At 38.9% G+C, this 15992-nt stretch overlaps 1 protein-coding gene and 1 long non-coding RNA gene across 2 annotated transcripts in view; both read left to right on the forward strand.

The window, feature by feature from the left end:
* The first annotated feature begins 121 nt into the window (after positions 1 to 121).
* On the forward strand, positions 122 to 2276 carry LOC109616422. The gene is made up of 4 exons (XR_002197542.1): positions 122 to 345; positions 760 to 959; positions 1482 to 1524; positions 2217 to 2276. It is a non-coding gene; the product is annotated as an uncharacterized LOC109616422 (long non-coding RNA).
* Positions 2277 to 5788: 3512 nt separating this feature from the next.
* Positions 5789 to 15992, forward strand: part of espn (espin) — a 56221-nt gene continuing 46017 nt past the window's right edge. The window contains 3 exon segments of the mRNA XM_029123865.2: positions 5789 to 6012; positions 6184 to 6687; positions 14324 to 14517. Of these exon segments, the coding sequence (XP_028979698.2) occupies positions 6373 to 6687; positions 14324 to 14517 (509 nt within the window). The 5' untranslated portion in view covers positions 5789 to 6012; positions 6184 to 6372.

A 15992-nucleotide genomic window follows, 5' to 3' on the forward strand; every position in this document is an offset into this window, starting at 1 on the left:
AAACTTCATTATGGTATTACTTATTAGAAACGTATACATCATAACTCGAATAAAGAGTTCATGATGTATTTAATATTTCAATCCTATGAATTGGATACTGTCTTAAAAGTGCTCTAAGCTGCAATCAACGTAAGCGAGGTTATTGGACAGAGGGCTCGATGGCGCGTTTTTTGAATGCGCGATTTCTCGAGGGCTTTGAGGATACTGCATTGTGCGGCCTCTGTAGATGAGGGGCACGAGAACGGCACGAGCCAGAGGGAACAAAAGGACAGATGGCCCCCAGGTCTTTACAATGAATTATGGATAAGTTGGAGGAAATTGGGACCATCAAATATTTCCTGACGGGTGAGGAGGAATCTTTCCATTTGATAATGTAGCTTTATATTTTTCTTATAAGTCTATATTAGGCAATAGCCCACTTCAACTAAATGCAGTACTCACTATACGGACATCCACGCATATCTATTTCTTGTTTATTTTATTTTTATAAATAATCTATAAATTATGATCCAACGAGATTATCCTATGGAAAATAGACAAATCATTCTTACCTCTTCTGTGCTACATATAGAAGGCTTTTATATGTGTAGGTGAAAGACAAAAGAGTAAATAATGAATTATTGAGATTCGCTTGGAAGACAACATTGAAAAATGTTATTTCGTTTTAGGCTATATTAATTTGGCCTTATAAAATGTATCTAAATGTGTAAAGAACAAACAAATCCAAACATTTTTATTTAAGGTTATGCTATATTCCAGATATCAATGCTGATGCTGAGAGATTTGGAGGCGTGAACCAATCGCCCCCGCCCCGAAAGAGATTGCTGTTCTGTCATTTGTGCACCAGTCCATTGCACTAAAGGGCGGTCAATACGATCCGCGGTTCCAGGCATCCACCCCAAAGACATGTTCCTACTGTCACAGCTACTCAAAACCATGAACATCAAGGACGATTTCTGGTATGTAACCATGATATAATAAATATATCGTTTCTGTATTTTCATAACCTGTTTATTTTTTTTGGCGTGACTAAACGATCACGTTTCCCTTAGGGTTATAGCTGATGTTTTGTAGTCCATTCGTTAACTGTTTATATATTGTTTATAGTAGGCTACTCTCGAATAAACATGTCCTTGATGAAGAAAATAATTTATGTCAAATTTCAGCAACACATTTCAGGGAATTTGTGCCTATATCATCACGTAAAATGATGTAACCTAATTACTAAAATTTAAAAACCTAAAATTATTTGTTATAACATTAATTGATAATTAATAGTATGTTCCCTATTTCTGTGGTTATTATTGATATTCGTATTGTTCACGTATGCAAACATTATGTATTATATCAAAACTGTTCCATTCTTGCTAAAATTTGTGTTCATTCAATCATGGATAAAGTGTTAGTTGTTAATGAGATTCATGAATTGTAAAGTGAGTGACCAGTGTGTGAGAAAGTTTGTCTATGTAAATTCTCACCAGCATCTCACGGATGACTTCATTGCTGTGGTGTGTTGGAGATATGGTAAGTTGGTAGTGATGAATACATAATGTGGTGTCTCACGATTATTTATGCATGTTAGGCTGAAAAAGATTGAGTCTACATTACTTTTTTCAACGTGTTTTTTGACACTGTACAATTAGGTTACACGTCGACCATTATCAAATATATCCAGTGACCTATATACATGCTTCTATCTATTTAGTTTTTTTTACTCTGCATTTTAACAATTTAGCTTGATCATGGCCAGAACGAGAGCTGATTCCCCTTGCCTGTTCTGGGATTATTATTTTTTTAACCTCAGTTACTAACCTCAGTTACTAATCTTGAAAAAGAGAAAAAATTATTAAGATGTATAATTTGTTCAATTGTATGCATGCATACAATGCCGAGGTCATTCCTCAAGGTCACAATTTTACAGGAACAGAAATTGATATATACAGTGAATATATACATTTGTTCTTGTATTGAGAAGTGATCATGAATAGCATGACTCGTGTACTCTCTAACTGAAAATGTTTGGTAGATACCTTTGACTCCCAGAGCTGTTTATTATCCCATATATGCTACACGTTTGGAAAGGTTGATATAGATAACCGAATGTTTCAAAAGTAACACTATAAATAATGGAACAGTATAACGTGGTTCTTGAGCTGGATTCGTTTCTTAGTTTTTTTGTTGACTAATGTTAATTATTCCTTAACACGCGTTTACAGTATGCTATGGAAGTCCGGACGTTTTCAACCGGACGAACAAATAAAGTGATCCCTTTCTGTTTGTGTCGTTTTCAATACTATTATTTGCACAGCTATTCCTGCTACACGAATGGATGCTGGTATAATAAAGATTTTGTTTTGGTCTGGTCTGGTTATTTGTTTATATGGTTATACATGTGTTCTAAAATAAGTAATAGAAATCGTGATGTTTGGAATGCATATAAATCCTCTTTGTCAGTCATACGAGGGAATAATTTGTGATAAACAGAAGATGTAAAAATTCCACATGGAGACAATTAGATAGACAGACATACAGACAGAGGCAGATCATAGAACTCCGCCTAAAGTAGTAGCTATAGGACCTTGGGGGTGGGTTAACAGCAATCTAGCCGACGTCGCAAAGGTTTAAATAGACTACATTTTAGAATATGGAATCATAAAACAGAGCGAAATGACTACTTATAACATCATGTATAGAGTAGTTTTGTCTATAAAAATGTGTTTATGTTTATTTTGCAGCCAAATGTTACATTATTTATGAGACTGGTGATTGCGGAGGAGTGAATCAATGAATAGGCCTCCAACTGCACGCGTCTTGCTCACTCAACCAAGTTTAATTCATGGCACGTGCCACGCGGCAGAACGGTTGGCCAGATGGACTAACCTCAGCGCTATGATGTGCACAGATGCATGTTAGTAAAGGAATGTGACTGATGTAGATTTACGCCGTTAAAATATATTTTAACACATTTTTTAATGCATACTTAGTCCTAAGTAGGCCTACTATTTTTATATAGGCTAACATGAAGTACAAAAATGTATATACCTAGCTATAGGCTAATGTCAGTATATAAAATGTAATATTTTCTCCTCACTGTTACAGTAGGCAGGCTAAATGTGCAATTTTTCTTTTGGCTTTTAAATTTGATCTGTTCAATAGATTTTTATGTGAGCTCATCCATCATTCCTAATTAAGCCACATTTGTATTAAAGGTTAGACTAATTTCCACAATGTTTATTTGGTTCATAAAATGGTGAAGACACATAAATAGACAATTTTAAAACAAAGGTTTTGAATTTCACTGTGTAGAAAAAGATTTTGCTTCAGTTCATGATTTGAATTTTCCCGCGCGTGCAAGCAACAGATGGCTATAACAATAGCCCTTCAGTTTTGCCATGCTCTGAAAGTAATTGCAACGAATTTGAATAACTGTCACACGTCAGACGCGTGCAAGAACGCCTTCAATGTTCAAATCGAAGAAAACCGTTGGAAAGCCTGTTTCAATTAAATTATGATTTTTCAAATAGCTTTGAGTAGCAGGAGCGTTTATAATGATCATGGGGGAAAATATGTATCTTATACGCATTGGGATCTAGTAGACTAGCCTAGAGCTTTATTTCTAGCGTAGCCGATAGCCTTATATTACTATATTAAATCAATAGTAGGATATATGTTGTAGTTGTTCCTGCAACATCATACAACATTAGCCAATAGACTACATAATAAACGTTAGCTTATACATTTACATAATAGGTTTTCTTGATATCTCATGTCCTGTGCCTTTTAAAATCAAGATATAATTGCGCAAAACGTATCCATATATTTCTGCGGATGAAACTGTAAGGTTCATTTTTGTGACCTCAATTAATTAAAAACTACATCAAGCACCAGGCACCACCCGCCTTTCAACATCCCGCGAGGTGTCCACCACCACGCAGGACTGAAAGCAACAGATGGCAGGCTGGGCACGCGTCAAGCACGAGGCTCAACCCTTGGGAATACAAGTGTGCTGGAACAGAATGTGATTTACTAGATAACCAGGCATCTCTAGACCTTTACATTAATTGGCAAATATTACAAATAAAAAAAAAATATGATGAGATTTATATTATCTACATATAGGCTTATTACAAAATATTTTGGGGGAAGATCCGAAAAAACAGAAATATAGGCAACACGTGTCATTAACGAGTATTACTTACTCACAGGTTGTTGACGTTTGGTCCAATATGTAGCAAATGGGCAACGAATTGTGGTCCAAATAGTAGGCTTTCCTGCCACCCTTTGGAATTGGAACGTATTGCAATTTCTCACAGCTGCCTATGAATAAAGAGCGTTTTTGGCTGGTTTGCACGGGAAGCCCAATTTTAATGTTTCTTCCACCAAATTGTCATTTGAACCATCCACATCAGCTCTTTTCATTTAATTTAAAGACACTAAGTGACCATTTAAAGATGCAATCGGGAACTTTTGCGAATAAAAAACACATTTAAACCTGACATTTTAGGATGAATATGTAGCAAGTCTTTTTTATGAGCATAATCTATAGGCATAAACAGAATTTTATTAAATAAATCTCAGTAAGCCATGAGATTCAAAGTTTGGAACGGACCCGTTTTAGCGCGACGGTGGCACTTTTACATCCAGTAGCAAAAATCTGTAAATGTAACTTTTAACAATAACAATCAATCAGTCCAAGTGAAAATTATCCGAGTGGACTGCATGTGTAAATGCACCATTAAACCACCCACACAAAATGCCTGGAGATACAAAGTGAGGGAAATTCACTACCTGTTCTTCACTGTGTCTCCATGGGAACTATATCAACTATTTGTTTCTGGTTGTCCCTACGCAGGCTAAAACTATTTGTTTCTGGTTTCCCCATGCAGGCAAGAAAAAAATTGGTTACATTGCCTAAGGGCTATTATTTATCCTCTCACAAAGCTACGAGTGAAAATTCCAGTATGTTCTGTAAACGGATTTAATACTGATAACATATGAATTGGAATATTTGGTGAGAATATAATTGTTTTACAAGTTATTACTGGAAAGTAGTCTATAGGAAAACGATGGTTCTGTATCATGTAATCAACCATTAGGCTGATGTTATCCCATATGGGAAATGTATGGAGGTTAAATAGGGCATATATGGACGGTAGTACATTTTAGAATAAACCATGCTTTGAAAGTAATTTAGCCTTAAACTCTTAACTCATTTGCAATCTAACGAGTCACCAGCTGTCCGTGCCGCTGCCAGTTTTTGCTCTGAAAAGACTCTAGAGCCAATGCCAGCAACCATCACTTATCCGGAACGGTTGGCCACCGGGTAGGCAAGGCTACTGGCCCTTTAACTACAGAGCCAATTTCAAGGGAACGATTATTTTTGCTACGTTTATGACCAAATGGGAGGTGGGAATTTACCACTCTTGAAGTTGTCAATCTCACTTGGATTCATTCACATGCTTTAATAATTTTATTGACTGTGTGTGGGAACAAGTTGAGTCAACAACTAAATGTAGCCTAGTTTATGTATAATAATAATGTATAATCATATGCTAGACAAGAATAGCATTGCTCTTGTAGAGCAACCTGCTATGTTATTACATTGAATTGCTTAAAATGTAATCTAGATGACGCCAGAGGTCAGTAGCCCTATGTGGGATAAGTCGGGGATCAGGGAAGTACTCTAGTAATTATCCACTGGCCGTGGATTTTCACAATAACATGTGCTAAATTCCCACTTCCCACAAAGTTCCGAACGTAGCTTAACCGCCGGAGGGAGCCTCCCTCTGATGGATTATTTAACAAGTTGTGAGTCCCATCTTGCCACCTGCGGCAACTGTGGATATAGGATCCAAGACAGACGCCGTAAACTTATTTGTAGCTAAGTGAATAGCCTGTAACTTTAAACGTTCTCAAAACAGTGTAAAGAAGAACGAAGGCATTATTAAAACCAACGAATATCATAGGGTTTAAGCTATGCGGTTTGATGCAGAAGAAAAAGCTAACCATCAGGTGAATTTACAGTAATCGTCGTACGCAGTAGTAGGTTACCGCGGGTGAAACGTTCTACAATCAATTTACAACCTTGTTTATAATATATACAAAAAAAAATTGTAAAATGATCACACACATGCATTGCCTACCTGTTCATTGTCATTGGCTTTTTTATCGTTCTCACAACAGCGGACTCTCTAGAAGGGATGAACGCAGATCTTCATGCAATTTCGATGGGATAGGTTTCTAACGAGTGGGCATCTATTTGTTATATTACTGTGATGACCACGGGACTGAAATGATAGTGTTATCGGCTAAAAAAATTGTTATAGTTAAAAATAGGTGAACCTCATCTAGATGGTGCGTTTATAAATACGGATGAGTGGTCGAGCAGCAGTTATGGTGGTGGAGAGGACACTGCTTGCCGCAAGGCAGGGGGATGTACAAACTCTGAAAGTGCAATTAGCGGAGAAAATACTCAGCAGCGACGTAAAGGACCTTCTCGGAGCTTCACCCGTTCACCATGCGGCTCGTGCTGGGAAACTGCCTTGCCTACGTTTTCTCGTGGAAGAAGCGGGCTTACCAGGCAACAGTTTGGCGAATAATGGCGCAACTCCCGCACACGACGCTGCTGCCACTGGTAACCTGGCCTGCCTACAGTGGCTTTTAACTCAAGGTGGATGTCGCACCTCGGTAAGTGATGTTAAGTTCTTGCTGTATAGTGGAGCCTAAGTAAACCCTACCGCATTTTAAAGGATTTCCGTTGCAGTAAACACATAACGTTGTTAATACAAAACTGACGTTTATCGTTTTAACCAAACTGCCCAATATGAGCTTAGAGGTCTATATGACAACTTCTAGAATCCAGATGGAGGCCAATAATATTTAGAATTTCCGATCCAATCTTCCTGGACTAATCGGCTCCAACTAACTCTTATTTAGGCCTATTGGATATTTTGAACATTTAGACACATTTTCAGTATAAAACGATTCACTATTTCACAGTACTACTAACACAATTAGTAACTCAGAACATTATATGACGTTTGGGGTAGACATAAGAGTATAACCCATATAGTCTTTACTACACGATTGTGCAGGCTTCCCACATGGTTTAAACTGATTGAATCAATGTAATGTCTTTATGTTTTGCAACTTGTCATCTATGGAAAAGTTATATTGGGTTTCAAAATATGATCAATTTAAAAAATAGTTTTCTAGGCTGAAATCTTAACCACATGATTGTGTATAATGGTAACCACATTTCAACATGCCTGGCCTGGCCCAGCTAAGCAATTATATTTTACACACTCTTAACCAAGTGCTATCATGATAGTAAGATTTGAGAGATCTTCGATGAAAACATAATAGAGCCCTGTTGACATCAAAGTAAAAAATATCGTAGAGCAAAAAAGGGACCTTTTTCAGCAGGTGCATTTCGTGACCCTGGGCTAACTGTCTAGCAGATGGTGCTGTTTTGCATGCATTTCTGTCAGTATATCATGTCACACTCCAATTTGCCTCTCAATGTTATTCTTTCGGATTTACACCATTTCATGATATTCAGTTGTGCCTATGTCCCTGTCTAGTAGTATAAATTATCAACAAGCTCAGGAGAGTTGAATATCAAAACATGCCTCCCTCCTAGGCATTTGTGCCATGCCATTCTGCATTTAACAACCAGGATCTCATTCATATCAGTATGTATGAGCACATGCACACTTGACTGACAAACTTAGTGACCTTTGCAACTGCCCATCCCACCAGAGGGAATCTCTATAGTGACTCCCTCAGCAGATGTGGGAATCGCCTGCTGACGATGTCACCCCCCACCTCAGGTGATGCTTGCCCATTATGCCAATGGAGCTCCCTGCCACCCACCAGACAGCGGCACAATCAAAGCTCAAATCTAGACTGCGGTGTACAAGATTAGGAAATTAGTTTATGAACGTTGGCTTTATTGTTAATAATTTCATCTTTGTAACAAGCAGGTGTTTTGTCTGTGTACCAATATACTTCTACTGTTTCATTGTGAATGCATTTCAGGATAGGTATGGCCAAAACAAAGCCTCAAAATGGCAGTGCCTGGAGTTTGTTAAACCTCACTGGAAATTTAATTGGAACCAGGTCCAATAGTCAGATGCAAGACACCAAATATGAATGGATTGGACTGACACGATAAAGAAAATTCACATGAGCAAAACAATGCCTAATCCACACATGCTCAACCAAGGCATTCCAGAACAGTGTTGACCTTCTTATGTAGGTCTGTTGTACTTCAAACAATGTGGAGGCAGGTTTCTTAGGATTAAATCCTTCTCAGATAGCTCAGTTCATACTCTTAGAGGTGCTCCCACTTTAATTTAATCATTTCTGAGTATATGGGGAAGTATTAGCTTTTGTTTACATGAGACAAGAAAGCTCCTCATCTAATAGTGTTTTAAGCTTTTTTAATTTGTACGTAAACTTTGCTTTTATCCTCCATACTGTTTGTCTTGCAATGTGGTGCATTTCCTTCAGCCTATATTTTGCATTCCTGATATCTGTAAACATTATTTAAATTGTTATATTGAGATTAGACCAGATCCAATTTATGACCTTTGTCAAATCATTTTTTTTGCCATGAAGATGGTGAAACTACAGAATTACCAATTTACTGTAGGCCTAGCTAACATCTAATGAACACTATCTAACATTCTGTACCTAAGAGGGCATGCTATACATAAGTTTTTTGCAGATATGTTGTAGTGCTTGGACAATCCAGTTGTATAAACCATTGGTTTTCAACAGGTTGATCACAAGGTACTAGTAGTTTGCAGCCTATTGATAACATTCCACCAAAAGTACACAGAACTTTTAGTCCCAGGAACTACTTTTCAAGGAACCCAAAGGTTCCTTCAGCCCATAGTTGTATTTCCGTCGCAGTCTAAAGACCTGCAAAAATTAGGAAAATGAGTCCACTGATTTATGTTCTCACTCTGACAAATGCACCATACACCATACAAAGCGATACTGCAACAGCACAGTAACCAGGGAGGCGTTTCTAGGCATAGGTAAACTAGGCAGTCGCCAAGGGCACCAACTGCCGGGGGGGTGCTGATTGGTTGCCCCCCACTCCCCCCCTTAATAAAATATATGGGGGCATTCAATCTACATGCAGTTTATACAAATAAAATAACACATTAAGTCAACACTTATTTGTTATAAGTGAGATGATATTGACAACTTGAGAGACAATGAGGGTGGGCGGTTCCAGGTGGTTTTATGAATAACCCCGGATCTCATATTTTGTTTTACAAAAATAATAATAAAATAGACCCGGATCTATTCATCTGTCATTCCGATTGTGCATTAAAGCCCTTGAAAATAATATATGGCTGATCAAAAATGCAAGTATGTTTTGGGTCCTCTGTGTGTCATTCAAGTCACAGGTCTACTTCATACTACTTGGCACGCACACAATTTGTGTGAGGGGGGAGAAAGCGCACCGGTTACAGGGCTTGTCATTGTTGGCACTTGGTGGTAGCTAATTTACTAAGGCAAGACTTTCATGATTCAAAAAGAAAAAGAATCATGAAAGCAAAGCAATCAATATAAATCATAAATACAATTATTTCCAAGGCACACCCGTGTGCGACGGCAAACAGTTTGAGAACCACTGCACTTGTCTAGCTAGATAGCATGCACTTGTCTAGCTAGCATGGACACTGTGATATTGTGGAACATGGGCTAAGCATAGAAAGTAAGTGGGATGACATTTTGTCTTTGGATAATCCAATTGATGGGTCTTCAAGACATTATTTGTTTTCCCTTAAGCATATGTATGACTCATAGGCACCTCTGAAATTGATTTGGCGATTGAAACGTGTTCCACTCAGGTGAATAGCTAGCTAGGTAGCTACCAGGCTACCATACCATAGTATGGTAAACCATAGTTTGAACTTTCAATGACAAGCAGAAATGTCAAGATAGCAGTAGGTCATTACATGCTGTCAAGCAGCAAGGTGGGCTGCTTATAAACACTTATTATTATGACTATTACTATTGTTATGTTATTATATTACAATTCTATATAGTTATATTATTGTTGTTTTGGCTCCTTAGTCTCAAACAAAGGCACTGCTCTAAGTTTGCTAGCGCGGTCTGTTTACCTCAGTACTGAAGCAAGCGGTGATGAGACTGCCTATCCCCTCACTCTTCATTCCCACGTAAGCGGTGAAATCACTTGCCGCTCCGCTAGTAACAACAGGAGGCAACTGACATTGTCCCAGCCTTTGCTGTTTTGACCCATCAGTTACTTACTTTAGGCTGGGAAAAGTAGCCTATTGCGTTTAAGGAAAAAGGCAGGCCCAACATAAACAAAACAGTAGTTATCTCCGTTCATTAAAATTAAACTCAGTAAAAGAAAACTATAGGTTCGAGAGCGATCATTGTCTCGATAAACATTTTCCTCCAGTTCTACTTCCTGAAACTTTGCCCATAGGGGCTTCACTCCTATTGGTTTACCCTTCTTCCAATAGGCAGTCACTGAAAATGTAAATATGCAAATCACACCTTATGGCCATCTGCCCCATGGCTATAAAAGAGGGTCTCACACCCTGCTGAGTCTCCCCTTTTTTCTTCACGAGAAAAAGTATGCAGTTGGGATTTCTACTGAGCCAAGAATGGCTTCACCATCTTCAACCGCTGGAGCGGTTTCTGCTATAAAGAGGAGCCTGTGTGCACCGCCTGCAGCGTCCTCCCTTTACAGGTGAGGATGGACAGGCTGGCGTACTTTGCCGGAGCAGGTCCCTTTGGCTGACGTCCTATCTCTCCTCTCCGAGGAGGACTCCATTCAGGAGGAGTCGGAGTCAGAAGGAGAGGTGACCAGTCCGGCTAAAGCTCCGTCCACCTTCAGAATTGTTCTCCACCGCTCGGCTGAGCGGGTGCGGAGTTGTTCGGACTCTTCCTCCTCGGAGGATGAGGAGGAGGTCTCCCCCCCGAAGGACAGAAGCGTCGACCCCCTGGCGTTGAAGGAGGACTTCTTCACTGCCATCTCCGCTGCTGGGCCCAATTTGGACATTTTCACTTAGGGGTGTACTCACTTCTGTTGCCAGCGGTTTAGACATTAATGGCTGTGTGTTGTGTTATTTTGATGGGACAGCACAGTTACACTGTTACACAAGCTGTATGCTCACTACTTTACATTGTAGCAAAGTGTCTTTTCTTCAGTGTTGTCACATGAAAATATATAATCAAATATTTACAGAAATGTGAGGGGCGTAGTTACTTTTGTGAGATACTGTACATTGTGTTTGTAATAGTACAATTAAAATTGTGGGGGGGGGGGGGGGGTTAAAGAGATCTCGCCTAGGGTGGCAGTTTGGCCAGAAACGCCTCTGACAGTAACCATGGAGGAGATTCAAGTTGTGTTGCTGTTGATCGTGATTTATTGGACTTTACGAGCTATTGCAATGATTCGCCCTGAGATGGATTCACGCCATCGCGCATACATTTTTTTTGTTCTTTCTGATGTGATTTAATAAATATTTCAGCAGTAAGCAAGACAGTGAGGGAAGTTCTTCTGTTTTAAAATTACGCAAACAGCCACTACATTTGGTTCCACAACTATTTATCTCCAAAAATGTAGGTGCAAAATACAAATATGCAAAACACAAGTATAGCAACAACATTTTTTAAGCTTCTCCCGGCACTGTTTCCCATTGTGAAAAATGTTCAGCTCACTCAACTTGCTGGATATTTTCGTGTACACCTTATCATTACGGATCGCCGTTTCCAATTCCGGCTGGATTTTAGTCCTTAGCATGAACTCGCAATAATGCCTGGACTTCGTCTTCGGTGGTGTTAATGTGAATGGATAATGTATGCTGGTTCTCATTGCTTTGGAGTTTATCATATCAAATGCACTTTAGGTTGCTGTCTGAATAAATGACAGTGTCTGTCTGCTACACACGAGAAACGAGTGCACAATATACTCCCTGATAACCTAAATGATGCACAATTAAATTGTATCACACCTCTAAATACAACACAAACAATACGGTTTGGAGACCAATCACGTGCTGAAATTAGTATGGTGGTAACATTTTATTAGGAGCTCTAAGGAAATGTTGAAGGAGCATTTAACTACTTGCACCAAATCTAGAAATTCTTCAGAAGGCAATATCTGGGTAATCTCAGTTGGCAGAGTTGGTAGCTTTTTACATTTCACGTTAGTGTAAAACAATTATTTTACACAAATACTGAATAGTAGAAAGCACATATAAAGTGTATGTGTGTGTGTGTGATTGATATTGGCAGCTCAAATACTTTAAATGTATGCATGCTTTAAGCTAAGGAAAAAAGCCTAAAGATTAACTATTAAAAACAAAAACAAACTTGAAACAATATCCTAACAACATTAGATTGATGACTGACATTACCATGCCACAGATTACCATGTAAATATATAGCTAGGACATTAATTCCTGACCAAGGTCGCAGTTTTTATGGTTATCACGAAATAATGCATGTATTAAATTTATTATAAAACTGTGTCACGAAAACTTTTGTGAGATTGCTCAATGCAATCAACCCATGGGCTGCGTCTCCTTGCCTTTTGCCTCCACTCGAATTGAGAAACGTTCAGCACTGCAAGACCCACTCCCCAAAGTTCTGGTACATTAGGAAAGTACTACCCCCCCGAGCAGGGACTGTTTTGGGAGTGGAATATAGTCCTCTGAACTTAATTTAGACCCTGGAAAGGTTCCTAGTTCCTGCGGTGGAAACAAGGTAACTTGCGGAACCATTCTGAAGGAACATTGTTTTTATGTGTTCCATCACGAACTGTCATTTACAAATCATACAAGTATCAGACACTGCAGGCTTCCAGTTACTACCTAATCAGCACCACATTGACATTAGCCCACCCCTGTTCCGTCTCCATTGGCTTAAAAACCCAAACTTTTGTACATTTTCCTCATGTTTCGTTTGTCTATATAGTGCACATTTCCTAAATCAGTAGCTGACAAATGTTGAAGATTGAGTCCAGTTGTATGGCTGGCATAATTATTGTAAAAACTGTGTATCACAGAGGTTCCCAACTCTGGTCCTCAAGTAACCCTAAAAGCATATTTCTTATATAGCCTTGGACAAACTACTCCTATGAAATCAGTGAGGGCCTGATTAGTTGAATCAGGTGTGCTTGTCCGGGAGGGAAGTTAGACTTTGAGGAGATGAATAGTACAACTGTGTACAGTTACCTTACCTAGTACCTTACATATAGCCTCCATGGGTAAACATGGAAATTAACAGGAAGGAAGTCTTAAATAATAATGAATTATTCATCAAGGTGTTAACCTATGGTGCACTTTTATTTGAATGTTGGGAATGACAATAGTGAATTGGTCGAAGCTACACAAGGTCTGAAAAGAAAGTCAGTCAAGAAACAGAGACCCTCCTATTCTCCTCTTGCTGTTCCGTAGCCATCCCAGGATTTAGAGAGGTTAATATAAATGAGGGATGAGGGACTTCTCATTTGAGTCTCACTAATGTAACGCACCATCAAACCGCCTTCTAAATAAACTCTGCTAAACCTCACAGACTGACCATACCCCAACATATTAGCGGGTATTTCATATGTCATTTACTCAGGAGTGCTTTGTGTCTAGCCACTATACCTCTAAGGCCTGATTGATAGAACCCATTGCGTTCTTGATTACCTCCCTGACCAAGTCCCTTTCGCCAGCTCTAGGAAGAGTCTTGGCGGTTCCAAACTTCTTCCAGTAATATAACAGACTGCCTGAAGGACTCAGAGCATGAGGAAAAATTATTATCTGGTCTAATGAGAGCAAAATCATCACAGTATTAAAAGGAAAAACCTGATCCAGAGTGCACAAGACCTCATATTTGGGTAAAGATTAATCTTTCACCACGACAATAATCCAAACACACACCTAAGACAACGCTGGTGTGGGTTCAGGACAAGTCTGTGAAAGTCCTTAAGTGACCCAGCCAAACCCCGGAGCCCAAATTACACAAATAGCACACGTAGAAATACAAGAAACCTGTTTCTGCTTTGTCATTTTGTGGGATGAAGTGTAGAATGATGGCATAACGTATATATAATTACTTAGAAATGAAGTCTATAACACAACAAAATGAAAAGGAAAGGTGTCTGAATACTTTCTGAATGCACTGTATATAAAAGATTTTTAGTTTATTACAAAATAAACACTCTTGCATTTATTAGACAAAGCAATTATTCAAAAATGACATAAGTGGATTGGGACTTTTAAATGATATAACCATTAAGTCTTGAGACCTGATCTTGATATTTCTTCCATCGCAGGACCGGGACAGTTCTGGAGCGACTGTCCTCCACCTCGCCTCCCGGTTCAGCCATCACGAGATCACAGACTGGCTGCTAAAGAACGGGGAGGCAGACACTGGAGCATCCACAGACACTGGAGCCCTGCCTGTCCACTACGCTGCTGCCAAGGGAGACCTGCCCTCCCTCCGACTCCTGTTGGGACACAGCCCAATGTAAGTGCGCTAATGCTAAGCTAACTAACGTAGTAGCCACACACTTGCAAGACAGGGACATGTCAAATATATGTCAACAATTCCCGCTCCAAAGGACCATTCTATGTATGAAAACATGGTGAAAATATCCAAAATTATATTATTTTGTCATGCTTTCTAATGGAACTGAACATTTTAGTCATCACAGCCATATTTTTTTCATTTTATTTGTAGCCCGCTGTGGGACTTAGACATATTTTCTAACCCTTGAAGTCACTATGCCTGCCAACATGCACATGGAATAACAATCGCAGGTTTGTTTTTACCATAAATGTGACATGTCATGATTTTTCAGGGTCTTACCCGCTGAAAGAGACTTGAGATCAAAGCATGTTAATGCAAAATGAAAAAGAGGAGAGACTTTGATGTATGTTTTCATTCAGTGAATTGTCTTTTGGCAAGACAATGGGCTTACAAGGGATTTTTGAGAGAGCTCATACTGTATGTTGCCAGGAAATCTGACCCTTGCTTTTTTGGCAACAGTCAAGTAAACTAGCTAGTCACCTTGAGATCAAATCACATGATCAAATACTTCCAATTGTTTGAAGACTCCTGGAAATATAGTACTTAATCATTCCCAAACATGGAATGTGCTTCCTTCTGTTGCCAAATTGTGGACATTGACAAAATCTATTATACCAGATAAATAAAATGTAAAAAAAGTTATCTTATACAACATCTAAGGCTAGATACGTCATGATAGTCATGTCGCTTCAGAACACTGCATGCGTTTTTTATATTTTTTTGGTCTGTGTGTTTGTGTTCATTGTGAGGGAGAGGTTTGTGTGCATGTAATGTTATTACTCCCAGACAAATCTAGGTGCTAAATGTCATTGTTGCCCCAAAGGAGTCGTGCCAGATAGAGATAACATAGATCCATATGGATGTAGGATTGCATTGGACAATGAGCACCCAAGCAGGGTGTGATAATCAATCAACAATCTGCTGTCTGTCAACATCATTTACTGTATGTTGTGGTTAGGTTGAGCAGAGGCTGGGACATGAGGTGGTGCAAAACACTTAAAACATACAGGTCCAAAGCACTAAAATCTGTGAGGGTGAAGTTGCATTTGTTCTAAGATTAATTTTGTATAGATCGTTTTGTTTTGATATGGAGTTGTAGGACCTTTGTAGCTTCCCCCTGAAAATAATGGAAAATGATTTGATATGACAATGAAAGTGCCTTTATTGTTATTGTGCATTAAAGCAGATTCTATGAAAGTTTTCCATGAAATGTGGAAAAACAAAAGTTTGGTTTAGTTATTTACTGCTTTGCCTATTTTGGATTCAAATGTTTTTTATTTATTTTATTCTTTGGGGAGAAGGTTTTTAACCTGATTGTCCATTTTCCCATAACGTACTGTGCTTACCCTTACCATTGTAGATCAGCCTGTGGGTAACCTAGAGCCAAACCAAAACCACCCCTTGTTCCAGAG

The sequence above is a fragment of the Esox lucius genome, chromosome 12, assembly GCF_011004845.1.
Source record: "Esox lucius isolate fEsoLuc1 chromosome 12, fEsoLuc1.pri, whole genome shotgun sequence".
NCBI lineage: Eukaryota > Metazoa > Chordata > Actinopteri > Esociformes > Esocidae > Esox > Esox lucius.